This window comes from Malaclemys terrapin, chromosome 2 (genome assembly GCF_027887155.1).
Source record: "Malaclemys terrapin pileata isolate rMalTer1 chromosome 2, rMalTer1.hap1, whole genome shotgun sequence".
Classification (NCBI taxonomy): Eukaryota; Metazoa; Chordata; order Testudines; family Emydidae; genus Malaclemys; species Malaclemys terrapin.
Window position 1 is genome coordinate 90,568,532 of NC_071506.1, and position 13,780 is coordinate 90,582,311.

Genomic DNA, 13,780 nt, shown 5'->3' on the forward strand with positions numbered 1-13,780 from the left:
GTCCTATGTCTAGCCCTAGAGGCTGATCTCATGCTCTAGACTAGAGCACATGGGCTTATGTGACAATCACCATCACAGAGCATACAGGACTCACAGCAGAATCAAGCCAGTGGTCCAACAGCGGCCAGACAATATGAAACCTAAAGAGAAAACAAAAGTGAATTATAAACTGATGCACTGAGAATTCCTCTTAACCTGTGTAATAGGTATATTAACTATGCATTGCCATAACAGAATGTTTCGTAGATTGAATTTTGTCAATAATCACCTACTGCCATCTATTGTTATATAATATCCATATTAATTATATTTATAAAATATAAATTGTAAGTTACCTTTTAATGTTTTAAATAGGCCTGTATAAAAACACAAAGGGTGACATTCACCTGGTTCAGAAGACAAGATGATAAACGTACAGCTTTCAGTATTGTCAGGAAAACATCCCAGATTTCCCATGAAATTCTGTCCTGGTATTGTCTAAAAAAGAATGGTAATACTTTTTTTTTTCTAATCTAACTTTGAGTAATGAATGTGAGTAGATTCAGTTAGACATTATTTTATATTCACTACTTTGTGCTTTTATATGATCCATTCCTAATTTTATGCACCTGTTGGTTTGTTTGCGTGCAGTTGAGAAACTCAATCAGCAACATCCATTAACATCTTTTTTTTGTAAAGATATTTCTGTGGGGAAGGGCGTGGGCTTTTTCAGGTTCACCAGAGACCTATAAGACCCTATAAGAAACTTGGAGCAGTCTATTTGTCCAGAATCATCAAAAAGGTTGTTTAAATATATAGCATGCTAGAAAAATTACTAGTTACACCTCTACCTCGATATAACGCTGACCTTGGGAGCCAAAAAATCTTACCGTGTTATAGTGAAACCGCGTTATATCGAACTTGCTTTGATCCTCTGGAGTGCGCAACCTTCCCCCCCCCCCCCGGGAGCACTGCTTTACCGCATTATATCAGAATTCCTGTTATATTGGGTCACGTTATATCAGAGTGAGGTGTATAATTAGGGGACTGGATGCTTGGTGGCTTATTTAGTCCAAGCTTATTGCACACACCAGGAGCTCCTTCCATTCCTCCATAAAGTTTGCAGATTACACAAAAATTGGGAGAAGCGTTAAAAAATGAAAAGGATATATCACTGATTCAGAGCAGTGTGGATGGCTTGGTAAACTAGGTGCAAGCGAACAATATGCATTTTAATATGGCTAAATGTGAATCTAGATATATAGGAACTAAGAATATAGGCCATAATTACAGGATGGGGGACTCTCCCAGCGCCATAAAAAACCCACCCCAACGAGGGGAGTAGCTACCAGCTACTCCCTCCTCCAGTTTTTTCACACCCCCCCCCGGAATGAGAAAGTTTCAGCCCTGTAAAGTGGCAGTGTAGACAAGGCCTAAGCATTGCTCTCCGCCAGGCAGGGCCGGCTTTAGCAAGAGCGGGGCCCGATTCCTGGGGGCGGGGCTTGCTGTAAGCCCCGCCCCCAGGAATCAAGCCGCGCCGCGGGGGGGACAGGGGGGGAGGGACCCGAGCCGCGGGGGGGGGGGGACGGGGGAGACCCAAGCCGCGCCGCGCCGCGGGGGGGGGGGGTGGGGACGTGACCCGAGCCGCGCCGCGGGGACCGGGCCGGGCCAGAGCCGACCCGAGCCGCGGGGACCGGGCCGGGCCAGAGCCGCTGGGGCCTGCGAGAACGGGCCGCGCCTCCCCGGAGCCCTTCTCGCGCCCCCACCCCCACCCCAGCTTACCTTGTGCTGCTGGCCCGCCCCTGCTTCTTTTCAGACTTCCCGCGAATCTCTGATTCGCGGGAAGCAGGGGAGGGGGCGGGGCATTCAGGGGAGGGGAGGAGGGGCCGGGGAAGTGAGCTGGGGGCGGGGTTCATAGCTGCAGCGCGGGGCCCTCTTGGCGCAGGGCCCAATTCAGCCGAATTGGCTGAATCGGCCTAAAGCCGGCCCTGCCGCCAGGCACGAGGAAAGCAAAGATGCTGTGCCATCTGGGTTTGATGGAAAAGAGGCATAGAACTGTTTGTACCATGTGCATCTTGATAGGACTACAGCCCAAATTGTTTTATTATTTTCCTCAGCATGACATACAGGAGGGGCAATCAAAATCAGCCTGGCAGAATGTGCATGAGAACGGTCTCTGGACAGATAAGCAATTGATCAAAATCACATTCTCTGATCTCTTGGGGCCAAATCCTGTTCCCATTGAAATAAAAAAAAGTTTTGCTATTCAGTTCAATGGGAACAGGCTTTGACATTTGGAGAGGAAAAAACAAAACCACTCAAGCAAGGGCTATGTTGCTTCAGATATCAAAGGCTGCTGATTCATGTGAGAAAGTCAGCAAACATCTGATCTTTGTCCACTACAAGGAAGAAATCAGCAATGAGGCTAAAACAGTCTCTGTTCTATATATCCAACTCATAAGTTCATCTGCAGAGGATCAAGGAAATACGAAGGTTCCAGATTACCTTAAAGTTTTCAGTTCCTTGGTTAGAATGCTCATAGTCAAGGCTGGAGCAGGAATCAAAAACACTGTTTAAACACCTTCTGTCCCACTCACCCCTCCCCTCTTGAGGACTTCTGACCAACTTAACAGCACACTACATATGCTAACAAACTAAGGGCAGCTCTTCAGTACGGGGGGGGTGTGTCGATTTAAGATACTCAAATTCGAATTTGACCTGTCAGAGCCGACTTACCCCACCGTGAGGACGGCGGCAAAATCGACCTCCACGGCTCCCCGTCGACAGCGCTTACTCCCACCTCCGCTGGTGGAGTAAAAGCGTCGATTCGGGGATCGATTGTCGCGTCCCGACGAGACATGATAATTCGATCCCCGAGAGATTGATTTCTACCCGCCAATTCAGGGGGGTAGTGTAAACCTAGCCTTAAACAAAGCCTTTAAGTTTGTTAGCATATGTATCGTGCAGTTAAACCCATATAAAAAATGAATGCCCTCCCTAGCCTAGTTCTTCTCCTTTAAAGAACAGAGTGCAGCTCTACCCCCCCCCCCCATGTCTTTCCAGTATCCCATACCCGCTAAAAATCTCTTGCTGGTACTGCATACTGGACTAGGGTGACCAGATGTCCTGATTTTATAGGGACAGTCCTGATTTTTGGGTCTTTTTCTTATATAGGCTCCTATTACCCCCACCCCGTCCTGATTTTACACATTTGCTGTCGGGTCACCCTAACTGGAGCATACCACCCTACTTGCATTCCAGGTTATAGCCCACAAAAGCTTATGTCCAAATAAGTTTGTTAGTCTCTAAGGTGCCACAAGGCCTCCTCCCTGTTTTTATATGGGAAAGGCTCGCGCCAGAGAACACCCGCACACCCGCAGTAGGAGGCGGGGCCACGATGCGCTCGCGCAGATTCCCGAGCGCTAGGAAACAGCCTTCCCTGCGCTGCGCGTGACGCCTCGGCTCGCCCTCTGATGGAGCGCGAGGGACGCTCCCTCGTGCGCACGCGCGAGCCACCCTCGCTCTGTCCCGGGGGTGAGAGCGAGGCGCGGTTGCCCCGCGCGGGGGGAAGCCGTAGCGGCGCGCTCGGAGGGAAGCGGAACCGGCGGCGGCCCAGGCTGGGGGATGTTCGTGGCGCGCAGCATCGCGGCCGATCACCGCGACCTCATCCACGATGTCTCCTTCGACTTCCACGGGCGGCGCATGGCGACCTGCTCCAGCGACCAGAGCGTCAAGGTGCGGGGGCCCCGCCGCTGTGTCCCTGCCGGGCGCCAGGACGCCCCAGCCGCTCAGTCCCGGGGAGGGCGCTGCGGGGGGCGGGAAGCGGGCCCAGGGCTGGACGGGGAGGGTTACAATAGTTCCGCCCTTCTGTGGGGGCGGCAAGACTTGGGTTCGGCCGGCTTTGACCGACGTCCAGCCTGCCCCGTGAGCCCGGCCCCAGGCCCAGCCGTGCCGTGAGAGCTCCCCCCACTCCCCCCCCCGTCTCTGCCGCCCTGGGCCGTGCCTGCTGCTCGCCAAGCCCCGCGGCGAAGTGCCCAGTGTTAATGTTTTGTTCATCTTCTGGTAGCTCCCTCAGAGCCGCGGTGGGGGCGGCAGCCAGCAGCCTTCAGCCCCTGCCACGTGTGTCGGGCACCGAGTAACTAGCGAGCCCTTAGTACTGGTCAAAGCCTCAAAGGGAGCAGGTGTGAGTGTCCGCGGGTAAAAGAAACGTAGTGTCCGAGCACCTTACTGGGTTATTACCAGGGCAGTGAGGAGGAAGCCACAGTGAGGGGGGGGCGAGTTTTGTTATAATTAATAAATAAACGTAGGAATTAACAACTCATTAAAACTGAGAAATCAAACACCCAAGTCGAGAAATGCCAAATATTCAGGGTTCTCCTGCCCAGGTTTAACCATAGTGCACTCTGATGCTGTATTCTGTTTGCTGGTTGTCTACCTTGCCTTAATATATTATAAATGATACATATTTTTATACATAGCATAAAATATACACTATAAAAAGATTACGTTTTACATTTTGCAGAGAAAACGAGAATAGAAAATATTTTGCATGTTGTGTTCATATTGCTTTTTGGAACTGTCAACTTTTGACATTTCCTGATTTGCAAATACATGATTTTTCAGTCTTTCTTTTATATAGCTAACATTAACATATTGCATTTAACTTTATTCTTTTTAAAGAAAAGAAAATGTTAACAGGTTCCTTGTAGAGGACTGATGTGACAGTAAACTTAACTTTTCTATATTGTTTGGAAGATTTAATAGCACTGTAATTTAAAATTAAGCAGAAGTAACATAAATAATGAGTTAAATGTTCTATCATGTATGCTCAGACAGGTACTTTTCTAATTCCCACACTTTAAACTACTCAACTCTTTCATATTTAATTTGCTCTTTCCTCCCTCAGTGAGGATTAAAATCATGGTAAATGGGAAATGTATAGTATGAGTTGCTTTTAAGTTATGTAAAGTTAATGGAATGCTGGTCAAAGTCTTGAAGTCATATGTTTTTGCTGCTTTCCTGTAACTCAAAAATAACTTGACCAATTTACCTCAAACTTAAAAAAACAAACAACCTTTGATCTGAGAACAAGTTTAACTTCTGCCTGGAGAAAATGTGCTTTAGAAAGTTATGGGTGATTGTTAAAAGGGGGAAAATACGCGTTAGAATAGAAGGTTTAGCTCTAGAGTTCATTGCGTGAACAGTATAATATTACTTGCCATTTATAATAGCACCTTTTTATCAGAGAACCTTGATAAGATTTACATTCATTATGTATCACAGTGCTCCTGTAAGTTACGTATTGGTAATTTTTTAGTCCCGTCTGCTTTACAAATAGGGTACAAATCTAGGAAATTGTTTGTAACTGTGGTTGTGTCCTAAACTGGTTACAACCAGGGTCGCATCAGAGGGCCATAAAGTGGGGCCTGGAGGCAACATGATTTATCTAAGGCCTGGTCTACACTGGGGGGGATCGACCTAAGATACGCAACTTCAGCTATGAGAATAGCGTAGCTGAAGTTGACATATCTTAGTTCGACTTAGCTTGCGTCTTCATGGCGCGGGGTCAGTTTCTGCGGCTCCCCCGTCGACTTTGCTTCCGCCTCTCGCGGAGTTCAGCAATCGACGGGAGAGCGATCGGGAATCGATTTATCGCGTCTACTCTACATGTGATAAATCGATCCCCAATAGATCGATTGCTACCCGCTGATCCGGTGGGTAGTGTAGCCATACCCTAAGATTACACAGTGAATGAGAGGAAGAGTTGGGAATAGATTCCAGATCCAGTGTACTCAGTTATCTGCACTAACCAGTAACTACCTCCATGGTTTATTTGAAAACACAGTAAAGGTGGGTAAGGATTATCTTTTTTTTTTTTGCATGTGGGGTAACTGAGGCAGAGAGAGGTTGTGATATGTTCAAGATCATACTGAAGTTAGAGGAGGGGGGAATAAGAAATTCAGCCTTCAGCCTCATATCCTGTTTACTAGACCACAGTGGCCCACAAAGGGGGAGGGGTCGTCAGTTGCATCAAAATTTTAATCTTAAAAGTATTTTATTAAAAATTGTTGGGTTGGATGTATATATATTGAAATAATATTTAATTGTTTAAAAACATCACTACATAAGAGTTGAAAAATTATTCACATCAACAATGTTAAGCTACAACTTTCAGCCACCGTATTGGGAATGCTGAGTTTTTACCATTTTAACGTTTTGTTTCCAGTTATACAGTTATCTTTCTGCTTGGACACAGTGGAACATTCTGGATTTTTCTTTGAACAAAGTAGCCTTACAGTAATAACCTTTATAATATAATTTACACACGTGTAGGCAGTCATAATTTCACAGCTTAGTTATTATAGGCTTTTACCTTGAGTGTAACAGGGTGTGAAACTAAGATTTTTTTGAATTCTCATGCTATTCTCAGATTAAGATGAAGTGAGCAGGATGTGTCCCTTTATTAATAAAATTTTTTATACAAAAATAAATAAGGCTCCTGTTTTTCAAATGGCTTGCATGAGTTGACCTTACAACCTAGTCCTGAAACTGCCTCCATCTAGATGCAAGGGTATGTAGGAAGGGGCAGGGTTTTCAGGGGGAAAAGGTTACTACATGGTATATGTGAATTGTGCCTCTGTGTGCAAGGATTGTATTGTAAGTTTTGCTTACCTTCCATTTCTTGCAGGAAGAAAAGGCTTAGATCAACAAAGTATATGATTGCATTTTGGTTTCTTAATAGGTTTGGGACAAAAGTGAAAATGGGGATTGGCATTGTACTGCCAGTTGGAAGGTAAGCATTATTATTTTAGTATAACTATCAATGGTTATGCCAGGGACTCCCCAGTATTTTGTCATTAAATAATCTTACTGAAGTATTTGCTGGCTCATATAGTTTTGTACAGTAGAAATTCCCGGATTATCATGTTGCTAATCTGCAAATCCAATTATTCTCATTTTAAAAAGTCCATCAGTCTCACCCCATTTCTCAAAGTTTAAAGAGCAGAGGCTGTAGTGATTTTTTTTTTACTATAGACTTCATTATATTTACAGATATATTTAGTAAATGTACAGTAACTTCAGTAGCCAGAACAGACAAAATACAATAGAGAGTTTTGGTTATTGTTGCTCAGACTTTGCATTATTATTATTTTCCAGTCCAGGGGTGGGCAAACTACGGCCCGGATCCAGGCCATCAGGGCTTTGGATCCAGCCTGCAGGATTGCCAACCCTTTGGCGCAGCAGGGCTAAGGCAGGCTCCCTGCCTGCCCTGGCCCCATGCCGCACCTGGAAGCATACGGCACCATGTCTCTGTGGCCCTTGGGGGGGCAGAGGACTCTGCCCTTGCAGGTCCCATTGGCTGGGAACGGGGAACTGTGGCCAATGGGAGCTTTGGGGGAAGTACTCGCAGGCGAGGGCATGCGGTGCCCTCTGTCCCCCTCTCCAGGGGCCTCAGAGGCGTGGTGCCGTCCGCTTCCGGGAGCGGCGCGGGGCCAGGGTAGGCAAGGAGCCTGCCTTAGCCCCATTGTGCGCCACTGCCATCCCGGAGCCGCTCAAGGTAAGCAGCGCCGGGCCAGAGCCCGCACCCCGAACCCCTCCTGCACTCTGCACCACAACCCCCTCCTGCACCCCAACCTGCTGCCCTAAAGACTTTTTGCTAGATGTTGAAATTATGGCGTCAAGGAACATACACAACTTTTCTTGCCAAAATTTATATATTCATCACAGCTCATGCTTACTGAGGCATGTATTGACATTGGAATTTATTGGTGCTATGCTCTTTTAATATTCTACCAAAGCTTATTACGGTGGAACTGGTATTTATTGTATCTAGCCTTTATAATAACTTTCTATCATTGCTTCAAACTATTTTATTGTTGTGTAAATTAACTTAATTTTTACTGAGCCCCACCCCTCTGCCGTACCCTGCACACCTCCTGCATCCCAGCCCCCTGCCCTGAGCCCCTTCCTGCACCCCACACTCCCTCCCACACCCGAACCCCAGCCCTGCATGCAATTTCCCCACCCAAATGTGGCTCTCAGGCCAAAAAGTTTGCCCACCCCTGTTCTAGTCTCATTATGGGACATGAAAATGGCAAAAAGTCATTTTAATCAACTGTATAGGTAGAGAGCCCTGTGGAGATACAAAATTTGTATCCGCGTTGGATCTGCAAAAATGGTCCGTGGGTATCTGCAGATGTAAAGCAGATATCCATGAATTTCGAGGGGTCTAGTATTAGGACATGACTTCTCAGAAAAAGTTATGGAAAAGAGCTTCTCAATGAGGCCAATCGGCATAGTTACCCAAGAGAACTGTGGTGGTCAATTTTTGAGTTGTTTTGCAGTTTGTATAACTGGAGTCCTCTTCCTCTAGGAAAAGAAGTAGGCAGACAGAGAGACTTGAAAAAGGAGCAGCAGGCAGGAAAGAAAATCAACTGTGTTCCGTATGGACTTTGGAGAAGTGCCCATGAAGCCAGAGATGATGGCAGCAGCATATGGCAGTTTAAAATATAGCTTTCATTTATATGTCAATACACATTCTTTAGCTTCTTAACCACTTCTCCAAATTTAGGGGTGTAGTAGTAATGTCTAAACTTGAGAAATAAACCCATATACTTTATTGGTTAACTTGTAGTTGATCTTTCCAGTGACTATGGAATTTTGAACATGGTTTTCAATAAGTAATATAGCTGATGTAGAATTTGGAGCCTTATTAGTGAGGATTCATTTGAAATAAGTACTTTAAAAGCCTTTTAGATTTGTTACTTTTTTGCTTTTACAGCTTTAATTCCTTACCTCCCTAGAAAACTTGATACTACTTAAAAATAAGATATTAACTTGAAATTTCCCATGATTCCAAGTGAAATACACATACTTCAGACTGCAATGTTTTTTTATTTCCCAGACACACAGTGGGTCCGTATGGCGTGTGACATGGGCTCATCCTGAGTTTGGACAGGTCCTGGCTTCCTGTTCTTTTGACAGAACTGCTGTAGTATGGGAAGAAATAGTGGGAGAGTCGAATGATAAACTTCGAGGGCAGAGTCACTGGGTGAGACTTGAAATATTATTGTTAGTTTTGATACACACTTTAATTCTCCTATACTTTATGCCTCATCTATTGATTGTTCAGTATTAAGGACCACAGATTTCAGCTGCTAAAACTCCAGAATTAAATAGAGGACCAGGGTGGATTTGATTTCAGTCACTATTCAGGAAGACTTGATTTAATCATGGATTTCTGCATAAAAGTGCATTCTTGTTGGTTGTTATAACCTTAATACATATTCTTCACAACTCAGAGAGAGATGAGACCCAAACTGGGTCTCTTTTACGGGCTGCTGCCATTATAGGTTTTCCCTTCTAGTGATAGAATGGTATGGTATATCTCAAATCAATGAAGGCTACACTCAGAAAGACCTCAAGACTTCTGGAATATGCTGCTCAAACAGTTTCACTTTTGTTTCTACTGCCTGTCCCTCCCTTCTCACATTTATCTCCAGACTTCTCCTTGTCCAGATGTATTCCGCCCCTAACAATCTTCTGTTCATTTAACTTTTTGAAACTTTGCACTTTTAGAGAGAGGTAAGGGACTGACTTTGTGTACACAAATTTGCAGAGGGACAATAGGGTTGAGGTCTGTTATTTCTCCTATCTAATCTATCTATCTAATCTATCTACATTTTTGCTGTTAACAAGCATGTTATCTCTGGAGACACAAATCCACAGTTTGAGAACTGCCAAACTAAGCATCTCTGATGGTATTTTGTAGACTGAGCACTCAGTCCCATTGGGTAAATAGAAAGATTAACCTAAATAATCTATACAGAAGTCCCTGGGACCCCATAATATTGGGTCCCTAATCCATGAACTACTGGAACTCAGTTACAAAACTTTTCTTAAACATTACATGAATATATTGTCTCATACTATAGAATTAGAATTTATAATCCCTATTCCATGATAAGATATCTTTGAGCTATAATGTATTTTAATTAAAACTATCTTTAGATAGGTTTTTTCCTCAAAAAGCATTTTATCAAAAAAATCCTATTTAAATTAAAAAAAATCTGATTTTTTTTAAATCATTGATTTTTATCCACCCTGTAGAGGACTGAACTTGGCTAAATTAGAAATTGTTCCAAACTGCAAGTATGGTAACTTGGTGAGAGTTCTCTTTTCTTCAACCCATTTTCTGTTCCCAAATAGAGCTAGAGAGTGTCCTTTTCCATGAAGCTTTTCTGTTACTATAAAATAATAGTCATTTATTTCACAATTGCCCTTGTTAATTTAGGATTGTGCTTTGTCTAAGCTCGTTTTAAATGACTGGCATGGTTTTCAGCATACAACCTGACAAATAGATGTCACTATTAAAAAGTGTTTACTAACATCAAGCTAAAGTGTTGCCTTTTCTCAACTTCATTATAGAGTGATGAGTGTACCTCTAAATTTGCAGCCTTTTTATATTATACATTTTACTTTGGTATCCCCTCTCTCTGTTCAAAAAACATTCACTGAGGAAAAAATTTTTACCTCAAAATTCTAATCTTCTATTTTGCACATTAGACCCTTCCTATGCCGCAGGAATCCCAGAATTATGTACGATTGCTCCCACCTACCCCCACACTCAGTGCACCATGTAACAATAAGTATGGTATCCTTTATTTTGATATTCAGCTCATTTTAGGCTGTTACCAAATTTAACGTGCAAAGATTTTGGTATTCAAAATGTATAATTACCCTAAATATCATGGGTGGGTGAAAAGTTAAAGGTTTGACTTCTGCGCAGGGGATATTTACGGCTTTTGGCACCTCAAAACAGGTGTGGAAGCTGATTTTGGTGGTTTTTTTTAAGTGCACAGGCAACATGCTTTGATACAGGTGAGGAAATGTACCTCTGTGTGCATGCACAAATGTATCTCTGTGTGCACGTTCGCTCTTTCACTTTTTTGGCTAGAGGGATGATTACTCTAAATAGGGGGGAAGGGATTGAAATTTCTCATCCCAATAAACCTTAACAAATTGTCTGGCCCCTGTAGCTACCCGAAACTATCACCAAGAGCAAAGAAGTATATTATCTTGATGTTCCTTCTAAAATGATCAACAGTGAAATAGTTAACAATATTGATATTTGAAAACATCATCATTAGGCCTCACAGTCAGCATCTCCATTTATATGAACAGAATATTTCACATCTCCCGGACATATAGTTTCAAGTTGGCTGAAAATTCAGGCAGATATACTTGTCAGTGCACATTTGTTCCACATTTTCAAGATTGTTTCCAAACTTAGAGCTTGATGCTATTCGCTGGCCTACATACATTGTTTGTGCACTGATTTAATTATTTGGTTAGAAACTGGTTTTGGTAAACTTACCTAATCAAGCTATATCAATATTAACACTTTTATATGGATATAATTGTGCTCACAATAGATTGGACTAATTTAACTGTATGTGGTTCTTAACCAGTATAGTTACACTGGTGCTGAAAGTGTCTGTAGGCAAGCCCTTAGGGATTTTTAAGATGAAACTCTAGACCTTGGAGCACTAGTACATGACAATTTATATGGCCACACAACTGCATCATAAACTGGTAACTAAATAATTGATGGAAGCGTTTTTTTCTTCAATGATTACTGCATTTACTTTCAGGTAAAAAGGACCACTCTGGTAGACAGTAGGACATCTGTTACAGATGTGAAGTTTGCTCCCAAGCATATGGGTCTTATGTTAGCAACCTGTTCGGCAGATGGAGTAGTGAGGATATACGAAGCTCCTGATGTTATGAATCTCAGTCAGTGGTCACTGCAGCATGAAATCTCATGTAAGCTAAGCTGCAGTTGCATTTCTTGGAATCCATCAAGGTAAGTTATAAAGCATCATTTAGACAGGTTTAAAGAATGAATGGAAGAAAAGTCCAAAGATTAGTTTGTCTAAAACTTATTAATGCAGTAAAAATCCAAAAGATTTTGTCAGGTCTAGAAGAAAACTTTACTAAAGACTTTGACCTAGTTTGATTGGATCAAATTATAAGTGAGAGTTTGAGAATGAATGATAATTGTGGGGGTGGGGGAGTAGTGACGTCTACATTAAGTTTGCCTAACTTTGTTATAAAGGATTCTTGAGACCTTTCTTTGAGAAGCTCTCCTCTGTTGTTTTCAGCAAGCCTTTGATATTTAACAGGAGGAATCTCTTTGGGCTACAGAAGTTTCTTTTCTTTGTTTCATGAAACAGCATTCAAATTTGCCCGAGAGATAGTGTTAAATATTGCCATTTCCTTTCTGTCATTTGTATTCAGGAAAATGTTACAAGACTGCCCAAGTCACTGAACATTGAGGCCAGGTTGATGCCGCTGTTAAAGCAGTAACACATGCTGAACAGGGAATACCCAGTGACCTGTCAAAGTGGCCTTTGGGGAAGGAGAGGGGACTTAAAAGAGAGGTGGTCTGGGCTCACTCGTAAACCCTACAGGGCTCCATGGGGCAAGTGCTCCTCCATCCCTTGGGGAGGGATGGAGTGAGAGACAGGATGGTCCCTACCAGGCTACCCCTAGATCCAGTGCATGACACCAGTCTCCTCTCTGGTGGGGAAACACTTGGGACAAGAGTTCCCCTAATACCAGGGATTGGGGTAGGAGGAGCCAGACAGGGCTACACTTCCTTGGATTTTTCACCTCTAGACCTGGTAACTCACCCCTTCTTTTGGAAAAATAGCCTTCTTCTGGAGCCAGCTAATATGTTTAGCTGTGTAGCTCACATAGTAGTAATCTGTGCTTCAGCACTGAAGGTTCAGGTTTAGACACTCCTAATTCATTATGTGAGGTGGAAATTCTTAAAGTTACACACAGTTTATTTTATCTTTTACTTTACTTAAAAACAAATTCAAAACCCTAAGAAATTACACATCAAATTAATAGTTAAAAATGTTATTTAGGTTGCAAAGACAAACACTTGCAAGTTAGGAAATGCCCAATTTATGATTACAACTCCAATTCTATCTCCATGTGTTTATGCATTAAATCAAAGATGCGCAAACTACGGCCCACGGGCCACATCCGTCCTGCGGGACCGTCCTGCCTGGCCCTTGATCTCCCGGCCGGGGAGGCTAGCCCCCAGTCCCTCCCCTGCAGCCATGCTGCCGCGCAGGCAGCACTCTGGGTGGTGGGACTGCAAGCTCCTGCGGGGCAGCGCAGCAGCATGTCTGGCTCCGGCTGAGCGGCGCAGCTGCCAGACATGCTGGTCTGAGCGGCATGGTAAGGGGGCCAGGGGATTGGGTAAGGGGCAGGGTGTCCCGGGGGGCAGTCAGGGGACAGGGAGCGGGGGAGGGGTTGGATAGGGCAGAGGTTCTGGGGGGAAGGGGGCGGGTGGTCAAGGGATGGGGAACAGGGGCGGGTTGGATAAGTGTGGGAGTCCCGGGGGGGCGTGTCGGGGGTGGGGGTGTGAATAGGGGATGGGGAAGTCAGGGGACACGGAGCGGGGGGGGGAGGGGTTGGATGGGGTGGGGTCCCAGGGGAGCAGTTAGGGTCGGGGGGGTCCCAGGAGGGGGCTGTCAGGGGACAAGGAGTGGGGGGTGGTTCTGAGGGGGGGCAGTCAGGGGATGGGAAGTGGGGGTGGGGGGAAGGCTGTTGGGGGGAGGGAGCACAGCCTTCCCTATCTGGCCCTCCATACAGTTTTGCAACCCCGATGTGGTCCTTGGGCCAAAAAGTTTGCCCACTGCTGCATTAAATGATAGTCTTCAGTTACATGCTGCTTTTTCCACTGGGCCCTAGTCTCATTCACTGAGGAGGATGGTCATTCTAG

At 44.5% G+C, this 13,780-nt stretch overlaps 1 protein-coding gene across 1 annotated transcript in view; it reads left to right on the top strand.

Annotated features, from left to right (window-relative positions):
* Positions 1-3,432: 3,432 nt before the first annotated feature.
* Positions 3,433-13,780, top strand: part of CEP192 (centrosomal protein 192) — a 203,445-nt gene continuing 193,097 nt past the window's right edge. Inside the window, exons 1-4 of the mRNA XM_054017577.1 lie at positions 3,433-3,714; positions 6,722-6,772; positions 8,885-9,031; positions 11,634-11,845. Coding sequence (XP_053873552.1) covers positions 3,604-3,714; positions 6,722-6,772; positions 8,885-9,031; positions 11,634-11,845 — 521 coding nt within the window. The 5' untranslated portion in view covers positions 3,433-3,603. The remainder of the gene's footprint in view (positions 3,715-6,721; positions 6,773-8,884; positions 9,032-11,633; positions 11,846-13,780) is intronic.